The sequence below is a fragment of the Phacochoerus africanus genome, chromosome 4 (genome assembly GCF_016906955.1).
Source record: "Phacochoerus africanus isolate WHEZ1 chromosome 4, ROS_Pafr_v1, whole genome shotgun sequence".
NCBI lineage: Eukaryota > Metazoa > Chordata > Mammalia > Artiodactyla > Suidae > Phacochoerus > Phacochoerus africanus.
The window spans coordinates 9599268-9626223 of record NC_062547.1 but is presented as its reverse complement, the minus strand read 5'-3'; the positions used below and the strand labels follow the sequence as shown (position 1 = coordinate 9626223).

Sequence of the window (26956 nt, the reverse complement as noted above, 5' to 3'; positions counted from 1 at the left end):
CTCCAGGGACAGAAACAGCCACTTCCCAGGCGTCCTGCTTGAATGCGTCACTGCAGCAACTGTAGGCAGGCACCTGGCCCCAGGCAGGCATAGGGGAGCTTGGTGCCACCTCCTGTGGGCCACCGAGCACAGGCAGGCTGGACCCCCCCACTGGTGCGATGCCAAGTGTGGTCCTGGGATTGGCAGGGGGGCGCACTGCTGGTGGCCCTCTGAGGCCCCTTAGCACAGAGCCAGTCAGAGCCAGGATGTGGGGGCGGCCTCCTCCTGTGCTCCAGGGGCACCTGCAGACATGGCCCTCGGCCCTGGGCACCTGTCTGCCCCCAGCCCCCCTGTCCCACTGCGCAAAGGAGTAAAGTAAGGTGAGCCTGGTGCCATCTGCCACGGGTGCTGGTTTAGAACAGGAAGCCACCAGGCCCTCAGAGCACCTAAGCCCGTGGCAGATGCCAGCTCCATGACCCAGAGCAGAGGGGAACTCGGAAAGCCACCCCTCACAACACCCCCAGCGCCCTTGCCCTAATGGCCCAAGGACGTGAACTCCGGCTCCACAATTCTTGCCAATTCAATACTCCATAACATATCTGGGTTTGTTTTTATATAAAAATAACATCTTCCCCTATTTTTTTTTGCTCTAGGAAAACATGCCATGCTCACCACGTGGCTGTATACACCACCCCCCTAGCTCTGGGCCTCTTGGGTTGAGGGCGCTGGCCTTAGGGCTGTGGAGCAGACAGGGGAGGGCGTGCCGGGGTGTGTGTGGGGGGGTGCAGCTGGGGAGCATCCAGGCGGCTTGGTGGCTGCCAGGGTCCTGGGTGCTGCCTTCACTGGTGGAGGTAGGCTTCCAGCCACATGTTGCCAGACTTCTTCAGGGACCTGGGTGGAGAAGGTGTAGCAAGATATTAACCCCTTCCCCAGGATGCCAAGGGGGAGTAGAAATATTCTCAATCCCCTGGGGCAGGCAGCTGGGTGGGGCGGGAATCGGAAGACGGGAGAGAAGGCTACCCTCTCATTAACTGGAGTGGAATCTAGACCTCGGGTTGGGGGAGGGGGACAGCCAAGGCCAAGTCCTGGCAGGAGCCTGGGTGGGCCGGTCCCTCCTTCACCCAGCTCTCTCTGTTACTTCCCTCTGCTGGGCTAGGTAACCCTGTGCCCAGGGTTCTAAAGGGGCCGGGCCAAGTGGCAGGGGCTCCGAGGATTGGGCTCGGAGAGGCCATGAAGGAGAAGCGGGAGTTCAAACATCTGTTTAGAAGGAAGGGCACTCAAATTAAGGGAATGGCATGTGCTAAGGCACAGAGGTGGAAGCGCCCTGGCCGGGAATCTGGCCTCTGTTCCCCACAGTCAAGGCTACGACCAGGGCCGAGCTGGATGGCTGCGGGAGCCCCGCTCTGCTCTTTCTGCCCTCCTCAGTGCACCCCCATGGTCAGAGCATCCTTCCGGAATCGCAGTCCTATGTGCCCCTCCTCTGCTCTGTGGCTTTCCCACACACGAGCACGCTCCCGCCTCAGGGCCTTTGCACGGCTGTTCCCCCACTCCCACCCCAAATATTCTTTCTCCAGATGTCTCCATGGCCAACCCTCTCCCCTCTTCCCTGTCTCTGCTCACACATTGCCTTCTTTCTTTTTTTACTTTTTTTCTTTTTTTTCCGCTTTTTAGGGCCACACCCATGGCATATGGAGGTTCCCAGGCTAGGAGTCGAAACAGAGCTGTAGCCACTGGCCTCCACCACAGCCACAGCAATGCGGGATCCAAGCCGTGTCTGCGACCTACACCACAGCTCACAGCAACGCCGGATCCCTAACCCACTGAGCGAGGCCAGGGATCGAACCCACAACCTCATGGTTCCTAGTCGGATTCCTTAACCACTGCGCCACGATGGGAACTCCTCTTTTTTTACCTTGTACCACGGCACCTGCGGCACATGGAAGTTCCCCAGGCCAGGGTCAAGTCGGAAGCCTACGCTGCAGCCACCATGGGAACACCACACACTCGCTGCCTTCTTACCACCGACCCTGCCACCCCATGAAACACTGCACCCCTGCCTGGCACTCCCCGTCCCCTCTCCTGCCCCCACCCTTAGGTTTTGTGGTTTGGTTCAGTTTTATTTTGCCAAAGCACTTCCCTTCTCACATTTCCTGTACTTTATGTAGTTTAACTGTTTGTTTTGTTTCCCACGCTAAGATGTCAGTTGCAGGAAGCGGGGAATCTCGGGCTGTTCTGCTCACTGATGTCTCGGTAGCACCAGGGCCAGGGCCGGAGCCTATGGTAGGTGCTCCCTAAACCCGGGCGGTGTGAGTCAACGCCGGGAAGGGAGGCCACAGGCTGTGGGCGGAAAGGCTGCTGAGAAAGGCTTTGCACACCAGGTGGGGGCTGGCTGGGCGATGGTGGCCAGGGCCCCCAGGGGAGCCCCCGTGAGCTGGGGTGGGGGGCTTACCTAATGATGTCCACCAGGGCGGTGAGGAAGGGCTTCACCTCGTAGCTGAGGCCGTGCTTGGCACACAACGCTTTGACCAGCGGGGCCACCCTGCGGTAGTTGTGCCTTGGCATCGTGGGGAAGAGGCTGGAAGGAGAGAGCGTGTGAGGGCAGCCTGGCCAGGCCACCACCCCTCCCGGAGCCTCCAGGAAGTTCAGGGCTCAGGTCTTGGCCTCCCTGGGGGACGAGTGGACAGAGGGGCTCAGGCCTCACCCCCCACCCCCACCCCCGTGGGCCCCCAGGGCCTGGGCTCACTGGTGCTCGATCTGGAAGTTGAGGTGTCCGCTGAACCAGTCAATGAAGAGGGAGGGCTCCACATTGCAGGTGGCTGCCAACTGCCAGGAGCGCGAGGGACACAGGTGAGGGGGGCTGGCCTGGAGCCCTGGCCCCACGGCAGCCCCATCAGGACCCCCCCCCCACCCCCGGGATGGGCCCCGCCCCCCTGCCGCCCACCTGGGAGCTGGCCCAGTCCCGGTGCTTTTCGTGGCCGATCTCCTTGGGGATGTGGTTCATCTGTGTGATCCACACGAACCAGTGGCTCTCCAGGACCCTGGGAGGGGAGTCAGGCACTGCCCTGCGGCCCACTGAGGGCCTCAGCTTCCTCGTCTGTATGATGGGATGGCAGCAAGCCCTCCCCACCCCTGGTGTTTAAAGCGGCTAGGCGGGGCAGGGTCTGCGGCAGGGCATCCCTCCTCATGAGGGTGGGCACCTGTGGGGCCGCTTGTGGGCCACGCCACGTCCCTGAGATCTGCCAAGCCCGGGATCCCAGCACTCAGCCACCCAGGGAGACAGTACTGCCACAGCCCCCATTCTTCCGATGGGGACATGCGGGGCTGTGGTCAGGGTTCCCCGGCTGCCCGAGCCCTGCCCCTTCCTGCTGTGCCCAACGGGGCCATACCTGACAGCCACGAAGAGGAGCAGCGCCCCAGGAACGCCGTACAGGGGGATGTAGGATAAGAAGAAGCGGATGTAGAAGCTGGCGGCCCAGAGCAAGTCCTGCAGAGGAAGGGGGCAGGGCAGAGGCCGCGAGGCAGCCCGGAGAGGGCAGCTGGGGTCATCCACCCTGCTGCCTGATGTGTCTCTTCTGGGCCTGGGTTTCGCAGCCAGGTTAAGGGGACAGGGTCCTCGCCCTCCCGGCCTCGCAGGGCTGACCGTGGGAGGTGGAGAGGCGCGGGGTGGGGCGCAGACCTCTCGGGGGTGGAATGCCTGGCACGGTGGGCCCAGAGGATCCCCACTCCCAGGGAGGACACCCTCCCGTGAGAGACCCACACCAGGCTCTGTGCCCCTGCTACTCTTCCCTGCAACCACACACACGCACACAGGCACAGGCACACTCACTCCCCCGCACACGTGTCACCACACCATCGCCTGCAGGCCTGTGGGGACCGGTGGCTGGGGGCTGCCCCCTGATGCCCCACCTCGGGTCACCGCAGCTGTATGCCCAGGGGACCTGGGTGGCGCCCCACTCACCGTCCACTGCAGGCACACCAGCATGTATGCCAGATTTTCCACTTCGAAGTTCACCAGCGTGAGCAGGGGTGGGCCGACTGCAAGGAGGGGCGTGAAGGGGCTCAGGAACAGGGTGGGGGCGCGAACGGGTGGCTGGGCCAGCGGGAGCCTGGGGAGTGGGGGCTCGTTCCTCCAGGAATGCCCGGTGGGAGTTGATGCAGGTCCCATCCGGCTGGGACAATTGTGCATCACCCACAAGCCTGGTCCTCACACCTTCCCTCGGTGTCTGAGCCTCTCCAGGCTGGTCCTTGGCAGGCGGGGGCCAGCCTTATCCACCCGCACCCATTTTATTCTTTTCTTCTCTGGCCACTCCATGGCATATGGAATTTCTAGGCCATGAGCTGCAGTTGCAACCTATGCCAAAGCTGCGGCAAGGCCGGATCCTGCTGGCTGGGGGTCAAACCTGCATCCCAGTACTTCAGCGACTCCGCCAATGCCAGCCATTGTGTCACAGCAGGAATTCCTACACCCCTACAGCAGGACTTCCTACACCCCTATCCTTTCATCTTCGCCTTGTGGCTCCAGCAATTGCCTGAGGGCTCTGGATCACCCTGCTGTGAGGGTGGGAAGGAACTCCTGGGGCTTTTTGGATGTTTTAAAAACTTTTTTCTTTGTCGTCCCAGGGCCACACCTGTGGCATATGGAGGTTTCTCAGGCTAGGGATCGAATCGGAGCTGCAGATGCTGGCCTACACCACAGCCACAACCATGCCAGGTCCGAGCCGTGTCTGCAGTCTACACCACAGCTCACAGCAATGCCAGATCCTCAACCTACTGAGCGAGGCCAGGGAACGAACCTGCATCCTCGTGGATATGAGTCACATTCATTTCCACTGAGCCACGAAGGGAAATCTGGCAGAAAGGAACTTGAAAGCTCTGGGCAAGGCTTGTCTGCCTTGAGCCAGAAGGTACCCAGGGCAAAGGGGCAGGCTGGGGCAAAGGCCTGGCGGTGGGGGTTTGCTCAGGCTGCAGCGACCAGAGAGAGACTGGGGGAGGCCTTGGCGCCATGCTGGGGGTGGCTGGAAGCCGTCCAGTGTCAGTGGCTGTGGCATGGACAGTGCCAGCCCAGGTATGGTCCCCCCGCCCCAGCCATGTCCCCTTCCCACTCCAGGAGAACAAGCAGACACTCACTCAGGAAGAAGTAGAGGTGCTGGTGGTTGTAGGGTAAGTATCTGCGCTTCTTCTGGCCGTACTGTGGGGACAGGTGGCCTCTGAGGAGGGCAGCTCTCTGGGCCTCCTCGTCCCAGGCAGGGTCAGGGGGTCGGCCGGGGCTGAGGAGCCAAGGCAACTCTAGGTTCTAGCAACTGGGAGGTGGGGAGGGGGTACCGGGGGTGGGGGTGGGGGCAGAAGCTCATCCTGGAGCTAGAGCAGAGGGCCTGGGCCACAGCGGGGGGCTCGGGGGTCACCAGTTCCCCTCAGCTGCCCAGCCTGAGCGTGTCCCCCATGCACCTCGATGGATGACTCCCCCAGGAGGAAGACAGGCGCCACGGTCACGTCTGGGTCCTTGTGGAAGATGTTGGGCTTGGCGTGGTGCTGGAAGTGGCGGAAGTTCCACCAGTGGGCAGAGAAACCCTGCAGGGACAGGGGCTCTCAGGGGTGGGATCCACTCTAGATCCAGCGCGGGGACCCCGACTCAGCCCCGGGGCTGCCCAGCCCCCAGCCCGCCCTCACCTTCAGCTGCCCCATCACGAACTGCTGGGCCAAGTGGTTCCACCAGGACTTCCTGAAGATGGAGATGTGGCCCAGGTCGTGTTGCAGACACCAGCTCTGGGCCTGGGGAGATGCAGGATCAGGGGCCTTGGCCGGGAGCCCCAACGAGCCCTCCCAGCTCGCAGGGCACCCCCACAGCTGATGTTCCACTCTAGACCCTAGGGGGCCAGCTTCCTCTTTTATGCAGCTTGGCCCACCGATACCGGCCTCATGGGGCCTCTGGCTGGCCATTCGTTTGTTCATTCATTCAGCTATTCAGCAAATAGGTCCTGAGTGTCCGTGTGTGCCAGGCCCTGTGTCTGTTGGACAGTTTAGGTGGCTGCAAGAAGTGCTGGGGTCACCTGGGAGACGGCCAGGATGAAGGCGGCGAGGGTGCTGGGCACCCAGCCGGGGCCGAGGAGGTAGATGATAAGCCAGGCGAGGACCTCCATGGCCAGGATGTGGCCCAGCAGGAGAGCAAAGAAGACGGGGTCGGCCTCAAAGAGTTTCATGTCCTCAACTGCCTGGCGCAGGGCTCGGAAGTCCTCGACCAGCTGGGCCTGGCAGGGAAGAACGGCTGATCAGCCAAGGAAGCCGGGGAGGCGCCAGCTATCCCCAGAAGCAACACCACAACCCCCAGCTACTCCTCCCAGCCTCAGGCCCAAGGGGTGTGGCCAAAGAGGATGGAGGGACCACGGGCAGCACTCAGCCTGGGGCGTGAGCTGGGTTGCTGGCTGGCTGCAAAGGCTGCCCCCCAGCAAAAGGTGTGGGATGCATGAGAAGCAGGAAAAACCCTTAGAACTCAGCTCCTCCAAATCCTCATTGTAGGAGTTCTCTTGTGGGCACAGCGGGTTAAGGATCCGGCATTGGTCACTGCAGCAGCCTGGGTCGCTGCCATGATGTGGGTTCGATCCCTGGCCCGGGAACGTCCACATGCGCCAGGGACAGCCAAAAAAAAAACAAACCAAAAAACCCAGCTCATCATAGATGGGGACGGGGGCGGGGGGGGGGGGTGGTGGCTAAAAGCAAGGAGGGGGCTTGCCTGGGGTCCCCCAGCAAATGCTGGTGCAGGTGCTACAGCTCTGCCTATAACTGTGCCCAGGAAGAGACCGCAAACCCAGCCCTGGCCCCAGAGCCCCCAAGGATGATTCGGATGGAGCTGCTACTGGCAATGCCCCCCATCCCCTCCAGCCCCCCTCTGGGGGCTTAGCCTCCACCAGGGCTCTGCTCACATTCTGAGGTCCATCCTGGCTGGGCTCCTCCGGGGCCAGCTCTCCAATCAGCAGGGGCTGCAGGAACTTGCGCACAAAACTGAGGTCCTGGTGGAAGGCGTGGAAGGCATCCTGAAGGAGAACAGACAGTCAGGGGGACAGACAGACAGACAGACCGTCGCAGCCTGAAGCAGCAGGCAGAGCAGACAGGCAGTCTGGCTGTTCAGCTGTCACAGAAAGAGGGCCACTCGGGTCAGCCTGGCCCACGAGCGTCACCCCTCCTTGCAGCCCTTCCCCAAACCCGGCTGGGCGTTTTGTTCTGTTTCTATTTATTTTTATTAAAGCGTAGTTGATTTACAGTGTTGTGTCAATTTCTGCTGCAAAGCAACGCGACCCAGTCATATATATATATATTTTTTTTCTCTTATTAATAAATCTTCCATCGTGTTCTACCGTAAGACACTGGATATATAGTTCCTTGCACCATAACGGTAAGACCTCACTGCTTATCCATTCTAAATGTAATCATTTGGGAGATTCCATCGTGGTGTGGCAGAAATGAATCCGACTAGGAGCCATGAGGTTTCGGGTTTGATCTCTGCCCTTGCTCAGTGGGTTAGGGATCTGGCGTTGCTGTGAGCTGTGGTGTAGGTCGCAGATGCGGCTCAGATCCCTTGTTGCTGTGGCTGTGGCGTAGGCTGGCAGCTGTAGCTCTGATTGGACCCCTAGCCTGGGAACTTCCATATGTCGTGGGAGAGGTCCTAAAAAAAAAAAAAAAGCAATAATTTGCACCTACAAATCCCAAATTCCCAGTCCATCACACTCCCTCCCCCACCCGCTCTAGGCAACCACTGGTTGGGCGTTTTAATATCTGGACTTACAGAAAGTTCTCCCTGGAAGACTCCGATTCCCTTAAATGAAAGCATTTGACTTTTCCAAAAAAATCTCTGGAGAGCTTTCTGGAAATCGTACACCAGCTTTTATTTTCTTTTGCTATTTTAGGGCCTCTCCCGCAGCATATGGAAGTTCCGGGGCTAGGGGTCAAATTGGAGATGCAGCTGCTGGCCTACGCCACAGCCATAGCCAACTCAGGATCTGAGCCACCTCTGTGACCCACACCAAACCTGATGGCAACACCGGATCCTTAACCCACTGACCAAGGCCAGGGATCGAACCCACAACCTCATGGTTCCTAGTCGGGTTCATTACTGATGAGCCACGACAGGAACGTCCATACACCAGTTTTCAGGACCGCAAGCAGTGTGTAAAGGGTGGGTGAGGAAACGTGTACCTGAGAACCCCTGGGCCACCTGGAGAAAAAAAAAAATCAGTCGAGGACCCCACATCCTGATTTCTTGGGGGTTGTGCAAGGAAGATGCTCAAACAGTTAAAGTTTTTTTTTTTTTTTTTTTTCCCTTGTCGTTAGGGCTGCACCTGCAGCATATGGACGTTCCCAGGCTAGGGGTTGAATCAGAGCTATAGCCACCAGCCTACATCGCAGCCACAGCAACGCAGGATCCAAGCCATGTCTGTGACCTACACCACAGCTTATGGCAACGCTGAATCCTTTAACCCACGAGCGAGGGAGGCCAGGGATTGAATCCGAGTCCTCATGGATACTAGTTGGGTTCGTTACCCCTGAGCCGCAATGGGAACTTCTCATTTGATTTTAAAAGCAGAAGTGGAAAATAAAATTTTTTAAAAAGTTAAATAAACAGTGTGTGGTTCTCTGTAGGAGGAGGGGGTGGGGTAGGGCACAAAGCAGAAGAAAGCCTTAGAGGGAGACCCCAGGAGAGATAAAGCACTGGGGAAAGAGGCCCGAACGGGAAGTGACACTTCCCCTACCCGCTCAGCAGAGAATAAACCTGAATGTCACACCTGGGGCTCACTCCTGATGGAGCCCTGGTGTCACCGGCTCATTATTGTTCGCAGCTCTCCGGCTGCCTTTTATCTTTGCGCTTTCAGAGGCTCTCCTCCAGGGAGCCAGCCCCAGCCCGCAAGCAGCAAGCAGCTGGAAGCGAGGAAGCAGGGCCTGGGTGGTGGTGTCCCCCGCGGGGAAGTTGACAGCAGGCTGCTCAAGGAAACACCTTTGTGTTTCCCATTGTCCTCTGGCTAATGAGTCCACCAGCCTCCACTGCCTTGGGGACAGAAGCACCTCGGCCCCCACTCCCACCCCTCACTTAGCAGCCACATCTGCAGCATCCTCGTAAGGGCTCCCCTTTCCTGTTAGGGGTCCCCTTTCCTGTTGTCTGCTCTCTTACCCGCCCAGGGCAGTCTGAGGACCTGGGGATCCAGAGGGTCCAGCTTCTGGAATAATCTAAGGCCCTTGGGAAGGCCGACAGGGGGGCCCTCCCTGGAGCTCGTAACAGGGGAAGGGGCTGTATAGGGTCAGACCCATTCTCTCCAGGGACAAACCCTGATGAGGGGGCAGCCCCGCTGCGGGGGCGGGGGGGAGGTGGCTGGCCCCACAGGAAGCTGCCCCAGCCCTGCCCCAGTGGGGAGTGGGGGAGGGTGGCACTGGCAGAACTGCTAAAAGGGAAATCTGCTCTTGGACTCAGCTGACCCCGCTCACCTTAACCTCCAGCGGGTCAGTTCTCCTGCCTGGAACTAGGCAAATCCAGGAGGCAAATCAAAGTAGCAAGACTCTAGGGTTTTTCTGCTTCTGGATTGTAGAACAGGTTTTTTCTTCTTCTTAATTGTATTTAAAAAAAAATAAATTTATTACAGGAGCTCCCATTGTGGCGCAGCGGGAACAAATCCCAGTAGGAAACATGAGGTTTCAGGTTCGATCCCTGGTCTTGCTCAGTGGGTTAAGGATCTGGCATTGCTGTGGCTCTGGCATAGGCCGACGGCTACAGCTCTGATTGGGCCCCTAGCCTGGGAACCTCCATATGCCGAGGGTGCAGCTCTAAAAAGACAAAAAAAAAAAATTTATTACAGTTGATTTGCAATGTTCTGTCAATTTCTGCTGTATTTCTTTTTTTTGGCTTTTGTCCTTTTAGGGCCACACCTGCGGCATATGGAGGTTCCCAGGCTAGGGGTCTAATCAGAGCTGTAGCCGCCGGCCTACGCCAGAGCCACAGCCACAGCAATGCCAGATCGGAGCCATATCTGCGATCCACACCACGGCTCACGGCCACGCCGGATCCTTAACCCACTGAGCGAGGCCAGAGATTGAACCTGCGTCCTCTTGGATACTAGTCAGATTCAGTTCCACTGAACCAGGCCGGCAACTCCCATTTTCACCATTTTGAAGTGTGGAGTTTAGGGGTATTACGTGTATTCACATTATTGGTTAACAAGCACCAGCATCCGTCTCCACCACTACTCCATCTTCCCGAGCTGAAACCCAGTCTCCCTGACACACTAGCTCCCCACTTCCACCGCCCCCAACTGGCAACCACTGGTCTGCTTTCTGTCTCTATGAAGTGACTTCTCCAGGGACTCACAGAAGAAGAATGGCACAGTATCTGCCCTTCTGGGACTAACTTGCCACTTAGCATAATGTCTTCAAGGTCAGCCATGTGTGGCAAGTGTCAGAATTTTCTTCCTTAAAAAGGCCAGATAAGCATTAGTTCGGATCCCCTCTCACTTCCCTTGAAACCCCCCTGGTGGCACACGCAGCCCACACGGGCACAGGAGCATCTTCAAAGAGAGTGTGACACCAGAGGCACACACGCGTGGTGTAATGTCCTGTGCACATGCCTCCACGCATACAGACACTGCCACCGAGGCTCAGACACACTCAGGAGCCCAAGCACGGGCAGAGCCACCCAAACTCCCAGACACAGCCTGGCATGCACACAAAGGCACAGCACACAAAGGCACTGAGCAGATGAGTGAACTGTGGCTACGGTCCCTCCTCTCATCCTCTGTGTTTGTTCTAGGGCCACCCCGGTGCCCAGCAGCCCCCGGATGCTCCACAGCCATGCCTGGAGCTGCTGGAGCAGGTCTGCTGCCCTTTGTCCAGATGCCCCCAAGAGCAGCCTGTACATGCCCCGAGGGAGGGGACAGAGCCAGACCCACCGGAGGGACCCCCAGCCAGGTGGAGTGCCCCTGGCAGCGAGGAGGGGAGGTGTGAGCCCCCGCCTCCACCCCAGGGCTGGATGGGGACATCCCAGAGCTTGTGGACCAGGCTCTGGCTGGTGGGAGGGCATGGGCAGGGTTGCTCAGAAAGCAGCTCAGGGAGTTCCTGCTGTGGCGCAGTGGAAACAAATCTGACTAGTAACTATGAGGTTGTGGGTTCAATTCCTGGCCAAGCTCAGTGGGTTAAGGATCCGGTGTTGCCGTGAGCTGTGGTGTAGGTTGCAGACATGGCTCGGATCTGGTGGTGTTGTGGCTGTGGTGTAGGATGACAGCTGTAGCTCCGACTCGATCCCTAGCCTGGGAACCTCCATAGGCCACAAGTGCTGCCCTAAAAAGCAAAAAAGAAAAAAGAAAGCAGCTCAGGCTGCCTGGGGCTCTCTGGGCGCTGCTGAGCCCAGACTTCTTGGGCTCTGAGAACCAACAAGGTGTGTCCAGGGCCTCAGACCAAACCTCAGCAAACAGTTTTTGGTTTTGTTTTTAATTTAATTTTTTATTAGCTCCTAAAAAAAAAAAAACCCTATAATTAAAAATTTGAGGAGTTTCTGTTATGGCTCAGTGGTAACGAAGCCAACTACTATCCTTGAGGATTCCATGAGGATGCAGGTTTGATCTCTGGCCCCACTCAGTGCGTTAAGGATACAGCGTTGCCGTGGGCTGTGCTATAGGTCGCAGATGTGGCTTGATCCCATGTTGCTGTGGCTGTGGTGTACACTGGCAGCTACAGATCCAATTCACCTCCTAAGCTGGCACTTCCATATGCCTCGAGTACAGCCCTGAAAAGAAAAAAAAAGAAAGAAAGAAAGAAAAGGAATTTGAGAAGAAGCATCATAACTTTAAAAAAGATAAAAGGCATTAGAAATAAATCCCCCAAAAGAAAATCAAAATTTCTCAAATCACATAGGATTTTTTTTCTTCTTTTTTTTTTTTGGTCTTTTTAGGACTGCACCCGCGGCATATAGAAGTTCCCAGCCCAGGGGTCAAATTGGAGCTGCAGCCTCCAGCCTACGCCACAACCACAGTAATGCAAGATCTGAGCTGCATCTGCCACCTACACCACGGCTCACGGCCACGCCGGATCCTTAACCCACTGAGCAAGGCCAGGGATCGAACCTGCATCCTCATGGATTCTAGTTGGGTGGTGTTGCTGTGGCTCTGGCATAGGCCTGCAGCAACAGCTCCAATTAGGCTCCCTAGCCTGGGAACCTCCATATATGCTGCGGGTGCGGCCCTAAAAAGAAAAAGACTAAAACATGGAGTTCCCGTCGTGGCGCAGTGGTTAACGAATCCAACCAAGAACCATGAGGTTGCGGGTTCGATCCCTGGCCTTGCTCAGTGGGTTAAGGATCTGGCGTTGCCGTGAGCTGTGGTGTAGGTTGCAGACGTGGCTCGGATCCTGTGTTGCTGTGGCTCTGGCATAGGCCGGTGGCTACGGCTTCAATCGACCCCTAGCCTGGGAGCCTCCATATGCCGAGGGAGTGGCACAAGAAATGGCAAAAAGACAAAAAAAGAAAAGAAAAGAAAAGAAAAACAAAGACAAAAACAAGGGTATACACTTTGTCACAGTAAATCCAATCTTGGAAGTTTTTTTTAAAGCATACTTGACTCACGACGTTGTGCCAATTTTTGCCGAACAGCAAAGTGACCCAGTCATAATACATGTATATACACATTCTTTTTCTCATATTATGTCCCATCATGTTCAACCACAAGAGACTGGATCTAGTTCCCTGTGCTGTACAGCAGGACCTCACTGCTTATCCATTCTAAATATAATAGTTTGCATCTACTAACCCCAGGCTCCCGGTCCCTCCCACTCCCTCCCCTCTCTCGGCAAACAGCTTTTTCTGGACACTGGCTGAGGCCACGTGACCCTGTCTTCTTTGGGCCTCTGCTTAAGGATTCAGCAGCTGTGCAGAAGACTCAGAGAGGGTGAGCCACTTACCCAAGGTCACACAGCTCCATTTGATACAGGCTGGACCAGAACTTGGTCTGATTATCAAACTGCTTATGGCCACTCAGCCATAGCCCCAGGGGGGCCACTCCTGGTGGCGGTGGGGGTGGGGGACAGTCGGTTTCCTAGGTGGGGGAGGGGTTCCTCATCATGAGACTCATCTTGGTGTTTCTGGGGCTGCACTGACCAAGTTTCGGGGTACCACAGGAGGCCCCACCCTCCCCCATCCCTGATGCACCTGGAAATATCCTCCCAGGGGCATGGGTGCAAACCTTGTGACTCGCTCCCATGAAGGTGGCCGTTGAGGTCTCTCATTAATTCTTGGAACAGAGTTGGGTGAAACTGCTGGAATTAGAAGCATCTCTAAACACAAGCTGTGGGTGGCAGGGACAGGCCCTGTTCACAATGGTGGTCTCAGAGCTCCACCCAGAGCAGGGGCAGGATGGCAGGTACAAATAAGGGGAAGAAACCAACTCTCCACAGCCCACGAGCCAGGGGTCTGAACCACTTTATGAGGGAGGGAACAGAGGCTCAGAGTGGCGGAGACACCTGCCCAAGTCAGAGTTTGTAGAGGCAGAGCTGGGATTTGAACCCAAGTCTATCTCTCGTGAGGCCCATGCCCTCCCCGGAGACAGCTCCCACCCAGGCGGCCTCAGTCCCTGGAAGCCTCTGAGTGGCTCCTGCCCTGCCCCCAGCCCTGCTTTGGGCTCTGGGTTGCTTCTGGTTAAGGGCAGCACTGGGCTGGGGCGGGGTGGGGGGTGGACACTCAGGAGCCAGCCTGCCGGGGATGGAATGGAATCTGAGCCGCCACTTATGAGACAAGCGGTGGAGCCACAGACAAGGTCGCACCGCAGCCCCCATTCTGTATTCTGTCATCGGTCAATCCAGAACCACAAATGCCCATCTCCTGGGGCTGCAAGGTGGATGGAGTCAGCCCAGGTGGAGCACTTAGAGGGGGCCTGGCATCCAACGAGCTCCGCAGCCGAGCTCCAATCTGAGCCCCCACTGGCCTCCTGTGTCCTTCTCCTGGGTCCACCCAGAGATGCAGGCCCACGGGCGGGAGGCAGGAGGGTGAAGGTGCGTCCGGCTGGTCAGGTCCTGGCCAGCCTGAGGCTGGGAAACAGGAGGGGCTGGTAGCCTCCTTCCACCCCCAGAGATGAAGTGGGGTCTGGGAACACTTCTGGTCACTCCCCCAAAGAATCTGGAATGTTCCAGATCAGGAAAGGGGAAGGAAGCAGGGCTGCTGGGGGTGCTCAAGGGGTCTGAGTCTGCTCCTTAAGCCCCAGCTGTGGAGGCCGCAAGGGGCTGTGGGGATGGGGGTGAGGGTACATGCCTCAGAGGACACGGCCAGGAATTTGTCCTTCCCTCCCTCTCCCAGGTGGGAAGATAAAGCAGGATCTCCTGCCCAGGGGTCAGATGCTCTTTTTTTTTTTTTTTTTTTTTTGTCTTTCTTGGGCCGCTCCCGTAGCACATGGAGGTTCCCAGGCTAGGGGTGGAATCAGAGCTTCAGCTGCCGGCCTACACCAGAGCCACAGCAACGCGGGATCCGAGCTGTGTCTGCGACCTACACCACAGCTCACGGCAATGCCGGATCCTTAACCCACTGAGCAAGGCCAGGGATCGAACCTGCAACCTCATGGTTCCTGGTCGGATTTGTTAACCACTGCGCCACGACAGGAACTCCAGATGCTCTTTTCTGATCTCTCCCTGGTGCTGTTCCTCATGAGAGGCCAGCAGGGAGACACATCGATATCCCCATTTTTTATATATATATGTGTGTGTGTATCCTCATTTTATTTTTATATATATCCCCATTTTATATATATATATGTCTATCCCCATTTTATATATATACTTACATATTTTTATATATATAAGCAATATATGTATATTGCTTTTTTTAGGGCTACACCCGCAGTATATGGAGGTTCCCAGGCTCAGGGTCTAATCAGAGCTGCAGCTGCCTGCCTACACCACAGCCACAGCAACGCCAGAGCCGAGCCACACCTGTGACCCACACCACAGCTCGCGGCAATGCCGGATCCTTAACCCACTGAGTGAGGCCAGGGATGGAACCCTCATCCTCATGGATACTAGTCGGGTTCATTACCGTTGAGCCACACGGGAACGCCCCCATTTTATGAATGAGGAGACTGAGGCCAAAGGGCACACAGATCTGAATGTGAGCATCCAAGCCCGCTGTGCTGCAGAGCCCAGGCAGATGCCCCTAGGAAGTGGTGCCCATCCTCCCAGCACCCCTGCCATTCCTCGTGACGAGCCAGGAGATGGGGTGGGAGTGGGTGCTCCTCCATCCAGTACCCTTGGCCTCATAGGTGTCACTGACCCAGCGGTGGCCCTTTGGCCCCGGGTCCTCTCTCCACCACGGAGCTCTGGCTCTTTCCTGCTGTCTCCTGAGAACCCCACAGGGCTTGGGCGCCCTTGGAAGGAAATGCGGGTGGTGCTTAGGCTGCAAGCCACCCCACTCTGCTCCTGGAGTTCCTGCCCAGAGCCCCACATCCCAACGCCTCCCCCAGGGCACTGCACTCTCCCCCCCAGGGAGCCTGGGTGGGCGGGGACATTGCAGAAAACACCCACAGAGCCCAGAGAGGGCCATCAGGCGGCTTTCAAGGCAGCCAACGTGGTAGGTGGCAGCAGTGTGGGCTCTGGAGCCAGGTCGTCTGCGTCCAAGCCCAGCCCCTCTCTGCGGCCCCACCCTCACTCCAGGGCCTCTCTGCCTAGGCCTGCCCCTCCCCTACTCCTACCCAGACACAAGCCACACGCTCCAAGTCCAGGGATGAAGGCCCTGTGCTTTGAGGGCTCCAGGAGGGTCCCCTTAACACCACCCAGATGCAGCCTGTCTCCTCACCTGCGAAGACTAGGACGGCCTCTTAACTTTGACGTCTGAAGCCCACCCTGAGCTAAATCCTAGTGGCTCCGTTGGTGTCCAAGCCCTCGGCACCACCTTCTCTCCGCCCTGACCACACCCGCACTTCAGGGCCCAGGTAAATGGCCACCGCTTCCAAGCGGCCTCCCCAGGGGAGGACCGGTCCCCAGCATCTCTTCTTTTAGCCCTTCTTCCCTTCTCCCAGGAGGCTCAGCCTTATCTCCCCCACCCTGTCCCCGGCATTTGGAATTCTTTTTTCTTTTTTGGCTGCCCTGCGGCATATGGAAGTTCCCGAGCCAGGGATCGAACCTGCATTACCGCAGTGACAAGGCCGGATCCTTAACCTGCTGAGCCATCAGGGATCCTTTTAAATGGAGATTCCCCTGGCTTCCCAGCTCTGCCCTCCATGCTCCCCTTAGAATGAAACCAAAGTCCTGCCTCCCTGCCACCCCTGCACCTCACTGCCCGCCTCTCTCCTCACTCCTCCACTCCAGCCATGCTGACAGCCTTGCTGCCCTTGAATGCATGGGGTACGGGACCTCCCATCTGGGCCTTTGCTCCAGCTGGCCCCCCTCCACCAATCAACATCCCCCCCAGCAGATTTTTTTTAAAGCATTTTTATTTTATTTTATTTTTATTTTTTTGCATTTTAGAGCTGCACCTGTGGCATACGATAGTTCCCAGGCTAGGAGTCGAATTGGAGCCTGTGCCAGGCTGCCTGCCATAGCCACGGCAACACGGGATCCCAGCTGCATCTGCAACCTACACCACAGCTCACGCAATGCCGGATCCCTAACCCACTAAGCAAGGCCAGGGATCGAACCCACAACCTCATGGTTCCTAGTCGGATTTGTTTCCACTGCGCCACGAAGAGAACTCCCAGATTTTCCTTTCTTTCTCTCTCTCTCTCTTTTTTTTTTTTTTTTTAAGGGCCACACCCACAGCATATGGAGATTCCCAGGCTGGGGGTCGAATCCAAGCTATAGCTGCCAGCCTACACCACAGCCACAGCAACGCCAGATCTGAGCCTTGTCTGCAACCTACACCACAGCTCATGGCAACGCCGGATCCTTAACCCACTGAGAGAGGCCAGGGATCGAACCCGCAACCTCATGGATAAGAGTCAGATTCGTTTCCTCTGAGCCACGACGGGAATTCCTCCTAACAGATTTTCTTTCACTCACAGCTTGTATGTATCTTCACTCACAGCCCTTGGATATCTGCTGATGGATTTAATGATCCAGTAGTTGAAGAATGAAGGAATGAAATAAACAGCCAAGTGACAGTGGAGCAGGCGTTTAAGAGCACGGGCTGTGGATTTTAATCTCAGACCCATCACTTAATTTCAAGTCCCTTAGCCTCTGAGTCGGTTTGCTCATCAGCAAAGTGGAAGTAGCAAGAACAGGGCCTGGCCCTTTGAGGAATCTTGAGGATTAAAAGAGAATCAAACACTGAATTTGGAGCCTGGCACACAGTAGGTGCTTGGTGCCCTGCCTTGGTACACTCCTGACCTGTGGGGCTGGGCCCTGCTCCCCCGCTGGCTGGCTCCACTATTCTCAGGCCGCCTATGACTCTTAAGACAAACCTGGCCCAAGGCCCAGAGCATTCTCCCCAGGGTACCCAGCTTTGTATCCCAGGATGGCCACAAGCTGACATCATGGCACGGGAACTCTGGGAATTTCCTGGCAGGAAGGCTTCTGTAGCCTGAACAGGAGAACAGCTGATGGGTGGCAGGGGCTGGTAAGACGTGGCTCCCCCACCCCCACCTGTGCTCCAGGCCCTGGACCTGGGGTGGACCAATCCGTGTCCTGCCCTGTGTGCCTGCCACAGACAAAGACTGGGGTCCCCCACCCCGCAGCCTCCTCACAGCCCCTTTGGCCTGAGCAGACCAGTTATTTCTGGCAACTCCAGTGCCCAGTGCTTGGGGCTTTGGGGAAGCTAAGAGATGGTCTGTAACAGGCATGAATGAACCAGACAAGATCAACCAGCAAAGAGCCAGCCTTGGGGTAGCTGCTCTGGCTTTTTTTTTTTTTTTTTTTGTCTTTTGTCTTTTGAGGGCTGCACCCGCCGCATATGGAGGTTCCCAGGCTAAGGGTCTAATCAGAGCTATTGACGCCGGCCACAGCCACAGCCACAGCAACTCCAGATCCGAGCCGCATCTTCGACCTACACCACAGCTCATGGGCACCGCTGGATCCTTAACCCACTGAGCGAGGTCAGGGATCAAACCCGCAACCTCATAGTTCCTAGTTGGATCCGTTTCCGCTGCGCCACGACGGGAACTCCTCTGGCCTTTTTTCAATCTCTGGCATACCACGGCTATCCACAGCACTCTACAGGCTGCAGGGCTCACCCACGCTTATCAGCTGGCAATATACATGGACCAGGAACAACGAGGCAGAGTCGAGAAGGCGCCTTTCGGCCCTCAGCTGGCTCTCTGTCAGGCCCAGCTGCCCCCACTTGACAGAGTGAGCTCAGAGGAGTGACAGGACGGTTTCAGCGTCACTCAGAGCCTCTGGTGGCAGAGCCGGAACCTGGCCCCAGGGAGCAGACAGAGATTTTGAAATGGAAATTGGAAAACAGACCGTTACTGGTTACGAATCAATGAGGAAACTGACTTGTGGAGGAGTTTTCGGGGTTGAGGGCTAAAGGCATGATGGGGTTCGCCCACAGGAGGGCCCCCAGCACGGGCCTGGGCACCAAGCAGGAAAAAGCCGTGCCCTCCACCCATCTCCCCCTCTCCAGCCTCCACCCTGGCCTACAGGTCAGAGGTTGAAAAAAGACCAAAGGCCAGAGCAGCTACCCCCAGGCTCCTGGAGGGGTGGCTGGGGCTCGGCCAGGCCGAGGAGGATGGGGCCTTGGAACCTTATGCCCCCTACACCCTGGCAGCAACGCACACATGTATAGCCACGCACACAGATATGCTTAGCATCTGCCACCCGTACAGGCCCGAACATGGTCACCGGCCCACGGTCCGCTCCGACTGCCTGGCCCCTGAGCTCCACGCACAAGGCTTTCTCTGTCAGGATCTAGAGCTTCGGGAGGCTTCTGACCCCAACCTTTCAGGTGCAACTCATGGCAGAAGGTCCTGGTACCAGGGACACGGACCCTCCTGGGATGGGACCCAATCTCTTTTGCTTCCTACAGTTCCACCCGTTAGGGATTCATCCCCTGGAATCTCGAAGACCTTCTTCTTGGTACCCAGTGGGACCGACCTAGGATTCTGGATGGTCAAGGACAGTGTATCCTGGCCCTGAGTCCTACTGTCTAGGTGGGGAACTGTGGGAAAAGGGGCTGATGAGGAGTCACGTCCTGAGAGCTGCTCTGCCAGATGTCCCCCCGGACAGGCCACATCCCTCCTTGACCATGACATGTCTAGACATGGCTGGAAAGGGGAAGTTGGGGTCTACAGGGGCCACACTGTTCCTGGGATGACTGGGCCTTCCCAAAGAGGCCCACCCAGCCTGACTGGCAAAATTCTCCCACATGCAGCGGCCAGCCCAGGAGAGGTGAGTCACTGCCCCTCACGGCCATTTACAGCAGCTTTTGGGAAAGCCACAGACCTTGAGGCCCTGCCCAAGCTTTGCTGCCCAGCCTCTAGCCTCTGATGGCACATCCCTGCCAGCCTCCGGGGAACCCGCCCTACCTCTGGCATCCAGCAAGCATCCAGCATGAGGAACCTGGTCTGGGGGCACCCAGAACCGAGAGGAGGAACCTCAGAGCATCAGGGAAGACCCTCACCTGGGGCATCAAGCTCTTTCTGCCATGACACACCCACCTCCGAGAGCCCCTTCCTCCCACACAGATGTGCTCCAGCCCAGCCCTGGTCCACGGCCCGGCGTGCGGCTTCTCCATGCTGGGAAGTGGCCTCGTTACTCCCCATCAGGCCCCGGCTCATCCATCCCACATCTGGGTCCCCGGCCGGGAGGTCAAAGGTCAGCGAGAGCAGGGGGGGAATGCTAAGACCCCGCGGGTGGAGCAGGACACGGTGCCCACGACCAGGCCCCACCGAGCGCCAGACTCCGCCCCGCCCGCGGTGGGCGGCCTTACCGTGGCATCCTCCGCGCCGTGGTGACCGATGAGGCGGCTGCCCCCCGGATGCCGCTGTGCCCAGCGGCTGATGTCGTAGACGCGACGCTCGATGACCAGCCACTTGTCGCCCGGCAGGTTGTGCGGGCGGATCTGCTCCCAGCGGAAGGTGGGCAGCGGCGCCCCCAGCTGCGCGGGTCTCCCGCCGGGCTCCCCGACGCCGCCCATGGCTGCGTGCAAAAGTCCTGGCGATCCCGGGACCCCGCCGAGGCCCAAGCGAGACCCCGAGGGGAGCGAGGTCGCGTTCCGGGACTTCCTCCGCCGCCACCCGCTGCTCCGCGGCCCCGCCCTGCCGCTGCGGCCGCCGTACGAGCGTGCGCCTGCCCGGCTCTCCGCGGGCAACTTTTCCTGCCCTTATAACCGCGCTGACAGCGCTCGCCTCGCCCCCTCCCCGCGCCCCGGCCCCCGCCGCCGCCGCCGCCGCCGCCGCCGGCCGCGCGCCTGCCCCAATCCCCGCGCAGCGCCTCGACCCCCATTGGCTGCGCCGCGTTCCGGCGGGGCGGGCGGGGAGGGCGGCGTCGAGGCGGGCGCTCCCCGCCCGCGAGGCACCGCGGCCACCACGCCCCGGCTGGTGGGGGGCACGGTCCGCAGCCCGGCTCGCGCCCGGCGGGGCGGGGCGGGGTCAGAAGGATGAAAAGCCCACGCCGCTGTGCCGGTGCCGGCCGCGCCCGCCCGCTGCGGGCCCAGAGTCTGCGAATGATGGGCGTGCCGCCGCGCCTCCGACAACGTTACATTCTGAGCGCACGGGGGAGATGGGGACACTACCTCGGGGTGACCGTCATCCTCTCTCAAACCATGCGTCCCCAGCATCGGCACAGCGAGCTTGCCCCGTCGGGGCTGAGGTTACTGGCCTGACCGCCCCCACCCCGGGGGGACTGTGTGGAGGTCGGTGGTCTTCCTGCGGTCAGGACTGCAGGGCTGAGGATGAGGTGGGGTGGCCCGTGAGGCGAAAGGGGAGCAGGGGCAGGGGAGTGGGGTGCTGCCGTTCACCAGATGAAGATGCTGGGCTGGCTGGCTTGCTCCTGATAGTACCCTCCCCTATTTTGTCCTAAAATCCTTTTGAGAGTGTCGGTTGCTCCCCTACCCTTGTTTTTGAGACAAAGATACCTGTTCCTAAAAATTAAGAATTCACAGCCAACATGGAATGAAATCAGGCTATGGTTGTGGTACAGGGCAGCAGGTGTCAAGCTGGATTGAACATCAGAATCAAGACCTTAGGGCCTGTGAGGTCACAGACTACTAGGCTCACGCCCAGATGGCACTCAGCCAGCAGGTTTGCTTTGGGGGGCATGAAGAAGGGCGTTTTGTTTTTGTTTTTGTCTTTTCTTGCACCCAGTGGCATGTGGAAGTTCCCAGGCCAGGGATAGTATTTGAGCCACGGCAGTGACAATGCCAGATCCTTTTGTCCCTAGGCCACCAGGGTACTCCAAGAATTGCATTCTGGCAAGTTCCCGGGTGATGCTGATGGGGTGATGCGGATGTGCCGGCCTGGGGAACACACTTTGAGAAACCTAAGTACAGTTTTCTGATGCGCTAACATTTGTATCTTGGTTTAACAACTTGTAGGACATCATTGTCACTAACATTCATGGGACAGGTGTGCCGGGGACCAAAGAACTGAGGGGGGCCTCTGGGTTCTCCTTGGTACCAGGAGTACCTGCATCCAATTGCCAGGACAACAAATAAGGCCTTGTCATCACAACTGTGGGCTGCCTGAGCCCCCCTCCCTGAGCATGTGGGAGGGGGTAGAGGAGTGTGGCTGAGGTGACCACAGAGGCCCTGCCCTTTCCCCATCCTCAGCAGCCCTCAGTGGTCAGCTGCTGACCTTTGACCCCTTCCCTGGGCCCTGGCCAGGTCTCAGTTCACGGGAGGTGGTGGGGAATTGGGGGGGTTAGAACCTCCACTTGCCCCAGCTGCCCCCAGAGAGATGAGGAAGATGAAGCCCCCCCACCCCCCACCCCCCTGGATCCCCTGGGAGGTAAAGCAAGGACAGGGCTCAGGAGCTGGCCACTGCCTCCAGCTCCTTCATCCCAACAGGCAGAGAGAGGTGGCTGAGCCCTCCTGCCACCTGGAGTTGAGCTGCTGTAAAACCTGAACTGTCTCCCCAGAGCCCAACCAATAGCGCCTGCAGGTCTTTGCCAGTCTCACGGCCTTTCAGTGCTCCTTCGGGCTTCAAACCAGTGGGTCTGGCAACTTTCCTGGAGTCAGAGGCCCTGGGGAACTGGCAATTCCACTGTCTCCAAACCCCAATCAGGGCAGGGAGGCCTCTCGGGCTATTTGGATAGAGAGAGGTACCACTTGACATTCCTGAGCTGCCATGAGGCCACTGTCAGGGCCTTGGGTTTAGGCAGGGGGAGGGGGAGAGAGTATCTAAAAGGCAAGGGAGGGTCTGGCCAGTTGGAGCATTGGAGGGGGGGGCAAGAGGTTTAAGGAGAGCCCCCAGCCTCTGCTGGCTTCCTCGCCCCCCCCTGAACTGCGACACAGGCCTCTCAGACACGCTGCCAGCCACTGTCCTGGAGCCAAATGATGCTGGTACAGGCCAGTGGGGTTTGGCTTAGTGGAGTGGGGGCAGCAGTGGCCCAGTCTGGCAAATCTCCGAAAAAGCTCTGGGCCTACCCAGAAAGAGCGATCACAAAGCCCAGACGGGGAGTTCCCACTGTGGCTCAGCGGTCACGAACCCCGACTAGTATCCATGAGAATGCGGGTTTGATCCCTGGCCTTGCTCAGTGAGTTAAGGTTCCAGCATCGCTATGAGCTGAGGTGCAGGTCCTTGCAGACACAGCTCAGATCCCACATTGCTGTGGCTGTGGTGCAGGCTGGCAGCTGCAGCTCCGATTCGACACTTAGCCTGGGAATCTCCATAGGCTGCAGGTACAGCCCTAAAAAACAAACAAACAAAAACAAAGCCTGGGAGTTTCCCATGATGGCTCAGTGGAAACGAATCTGACTAGTATCCATGAGGGTGAAGGTTCGATCCCTTGCCTCGCTCAGTGGGTTAAGGATCCGGCCTTGCCCCTATGGTATAGATCATAGATATGGCTCAGATCCCACATTGCTGTGGCTGTGGTGTAGGCCAGCAGCTGCAGCTCCGATTTGACCCCTAGCTTGGGAACCTCCATATGCTGCAAGTGCAGCCCTAAAAAGACCAACAAAACAAAACAACAACAACAACAAAAAAACAAAAAAACAAAGCCCAGACATTTGTTCTGCAGCAAACACACAAAGTGGACCCAAGTCAGAGCATTACTATTTGGCTTTGAGTTAAAACTCACCGTACTTTGAGCTTGATTATTAGGTCCTGGATGCAACTCATCAATGAGGAGTTATCTTTTTTTTTTTTTAACTTTTTGGGGCCGTACCTGTGGCATATGGAAGTTCCCAGGCTAGGGGTCGAATCCAAGCTGCGGTTGCCAGCCTTCGCCACAGCCATGGCAACATGGGATTTGAGCTGCGTCTGCAGCCTACACCACAGCTCACAGCAACGCCGGATTCTTAATCCACTGAGCGAGGCCAAGGATCAAATCTGCATCCTTCTGGATACAAGTCAGCTTCTTAACCCGCTAAGCCACAACAGAACTCCAATGAAGAGTTATCTTATTCAAGAGAATTATTCAAGAGCTATGGCCCTACCATGTAGGATCTCCAGGTAAAATCAAGTAAGAGCTTATGTGATGTGGTCATATACGATCTCCCTGGAGGCATCGCTATGACGGACAGTTAGAGCTCCCTGGAATCTTCCTTAATTTAAAAAAAAAAGAATTTAAAAAAAAAAAAAAAGAGCCTGGGTACACATGGCCAACGGGCCTATGAAAAGATATTCAACGTTACTGATCTCAGAGAACTGCAGATCAAAACCACAGTGAGACGTCACCCTACCGTCATTAGGATGGCTATTTATTAAAAAGCACCAATGAAACTAGTGTTGGCAAGGATGTGGAGATACTGGAACCCTTGCGCCCTGTTGGCTGGATTGTGAAATGGTGCTACTGCTAGGAAAGACAGTACGGAGATTCCTCAAAAAATTCAAACTCGAACTGCTAGGAGTTCTCTTGAGGTTCCGTGGGTTAAGGATCTGCAGGGGCTTGGGTTGCTGCCATGCCTTGGGTTCGATGCCTGGCCCCAGGAACTTTTACATGCCGTGGGTGCAGCCAAAAAAAAAGAAAAACTAGAACTACTATAACACCCAACAATCCCACTTCTGGGTAAATATCCAAAATAAGAGCTCTCTGTCCTCCCGGGTTCATAGCAGCTTTATTCACAGTAGCCAAGAGGAGGAAGCAACTCTCAGCAGGTCCATCACGGCGGTAAACAAAATCTGGTCTATGCACACAATGGAATATTATTCCGGCTTTAAAAAGGAGGAGTTCCGGTTGTGGCACAGCGGAAATGAATCCGACCAGCATCCATGAAGATGTGGGTCTGATCCCTGGCCTCGCTCAGTGGGCTAAGGATCTGGGGTTGCCGTGAGCTGTGGTATAGGTCGCAGATGAGGCTTGGAACCTGCATGGTTGTGGCTGTGGCTGTGGCTGTGGCTGGCAGCTGTAGCTCTGATTAGACTCCCAGCCTGGGAACCTCCATATGCTGCAAGTGCGGCCCTAAAAAGCAAGAAAAAAAAAGAAAAAAGTAATCCTGTCCCAGGCTGCAACACAGATGAAATCTGAGCCAGTCATAACAACAAATACTGCATGATTCCACTCATATAAAATATGTAGGAGTTCCCGTGGTGGTGTAATGGAAACACATCCGATGAGGAACCATGAGATTGCAGGTTCGATCCCTGGCCTCACTCGGTGGGTTAAGGATCTGGCGTTGCTGTGAGCTGTGGTGTAGGTCAGACGCGACTCGGATCCTGCCTTGTTGTGGCTGTGGTGTAGGCTGGTGGCTGTAGCTCTGATTTGACCCCTAGCCTGGGAACCTCCATATGCCGCAGGTGCCTCCCTAAAAAGCAAAACAAATAAATAAAAAATAAATAAAATATGTAAAGTAGGAGTTCCCATTGCAAAGTAGGAGTTCAGTGGGTTAAGAAGCCGACATAGAATCCCTGAGGATTCAGGTTCAATCCCTGACCTTGCCCAGTGGCTTAAGGTGCAGCACAGGTTGCCGATGCAACTCGGATCCCGAGTTGCTATGGCTGTGGTGTAGGCTGGCAGCTGCAGTTATGATTTGACGCCTAGCCTGGGAACTTCCATATGCCACAGGTGTGGGCTTTAAAAAATATATATGTAAAGTAGTCGTAGAATGGGGGTGACCTGGGGGTGGGGGGTGGGGAGTGGTTTAATGGCTTTACAGTTTCAGATCTGCAAAATGAAAACGTTCTGGAGATCTGTTTCACAACAATGTGAATATAATTTCTTTTGGTGGGGGGTAGGCACCCCCTCACTAGGTGGAAGTTCCCTGGCCCGGGATCGAAATTTCGCCACAGTGGTGACCTGCGTGAATGTGTGTCAGTGCTGGATCCTTAACCTGCTGAGCCACGAGGGAACTCCACAACAATGTGAATATAGTTTTACGTTTTGTTTTTTTTTTTGCTTTTTAGGGCCACACCCTCAGCATATGGAGGTTCCCAGGATAGGGGTGGAATCAGAGCTACAGCTGCCAGCCTACACCGCAACCACAGCAACGCACACAGGATCTGAGCCGTGTCTGTGACTTACACCACAGCTCACGGCCACACTGGCTCCTTAACCCACAGGGATCAAACCTTGTGTCCTCATGGATGCTAGTCAGATTTCGTTTCCCCTGAGCCATGACCGGAACTCCCAATGTGAATATACTTAACACAACTGAACTGGACACTGACAAATAGTGAAGAAAGTAAACTTTTACGTTTTTTTAACCACAATAAGATAAATGAAAAAAAAGAAGGGGGGGCTGCAAAAGTCATTGAGTCCAATATTTCCAACCCAAAGACAAGAAAACTGAGGCCTGGAGAGGAAGGACTTGCTCAGGGACACAGCCCTGGCGGGGCCAAATCAGGACAGGCCTGGCAAACGGTAAAATCGGACAATGCCGTGCAATGTGCAAGGCCTGGGCTGGGCTGAATGGCTGTGGTTGGTGCTGGCTTTTAAACGGTGGCCACCAGTGCCAGCTGCATTTAAGAGACATGAGTGGATTATCTAGAAAATTCCGTTCAGAGAAACAGCTCCTGATGTCAGCTAACCTTCCCCTCTCAACCAAGAGCCAAAACCCCAAACCCCCACCCACCTCCACCCTGAGAGCCCGACCCCACCCCCAGAAGCCTGCAGAGCAGGGGTGGGGGCAGCTGCCACGGAGTAAAAGGTGGGAAACAGATCGACATTAAAATCCTGATCTGGGGAGTTCCCGTCGTGGGTCAGTGGTTAATGAATCCGACTAGGAACCATGAGGTTGCAGGTTCGATCCCTGCCCTTGCTCAGTGGGTTAACGATCCAGCGTTGCTGTGAGCTGTGGTGTAGGTTGCAGACGCGGCTCGGATCCCGCGTTGCTGTGGCTCTGGGAGCGGCCCAAGAAATAGCAAAAAGACAAAAAAATAAAAATAAAAATAAAATCCTGATCTGGGAGTTCCCGTCTGTGGCTCAGCGGATTAAGAACCTGACTAATATCCACGAGGATGCGGGTTCGGGTTCGGATCCCTGGCCTTGCTCAGTGGATTGGCGTGGCTGCAGGCTGCGACATGGGTCACAGATGCGGCTAGGAGCTGGTACTGCTGTGGCTGTGGTGTAAACTGGCAGCTGTGGCTGATTCAACCCCGGGCCCGGGAACTTCCATATGCTGCAGGTGCAGCCGTAAAAAGCAAAAAAATAAAAAATTAAAAAACCCACAAAATCCTCCTCTGCCCCTGCCTAAAGCTCAGTTTCCACATCTCTGAAAAATAGGGAAGGGCCTAATGTAGCATCAGGAACATGGCAGGTGGTTCACTTAGAGTCTGGGACGCTGGCTAATACCGTGGGCTCAAGCTGGGCTCATTCATTCCTATGCTGGGGCCACCACTTCCTGTGTGACATCCTGGTGCCTGTGGGGAGGGAATGGGGACCCCCTGCCGGGGCTCAAACATTGCCTGGTGTCTCCTTGGTGCTGGATGTGGCTGGGCCA

General features: G+C 56.7%; 1 protein-coding gene and 1 long non-coding RNA gene across 2 annotated transcripts; one reads left to right on the top strand and one right to left on the bottom strand.

Annotated features, from left to right (window-relative positions):
• Window positions 1-570: 570 nt before the first annotated feature.
• Window positions 571-20262, bottom strand: FADS3 (fatty acid desaturase 3). The gene is made up of 12 exons (XM_047775550.1): window positions 19847-20262; window positions 6897-7007; window positions 6027-6224; window positions 5647-5748; window positions 5425-5547; window positions 5107-5167; window positions 3938-4014; window positions 3366-3463; window positions 2921-3017; window positions 2723-2802; window positions 2429-2554; window positions 571-870 (listed from the first exon to the last, which is right to left on the bottom strand). The coding sequence occupies exons 1-12, from the start codon at window positions 20051-20053 to the stop codon at window positions 819-821; spliced, it is 1332 nt and encodes a 443-aa protein (XP_047631506.1). The 5' UTR covers window positions 20054-20262; the 3' UTR covers window positions 571-818.
• On the top strand, window positions 1932-5299 carry LOC125125081 (uncharacterized). Its single transcript, XR_007134363.1, has 3 exons — window positions 1932-2259; window positions 2710-2826; window positions 5087-5299. It is a non-coding gene; the product is annotated as an uncharacterized LOC125125081 (long non-coding RNA).
• Window positions 20263-26956: the final 6694 nt, after the last annotated feature.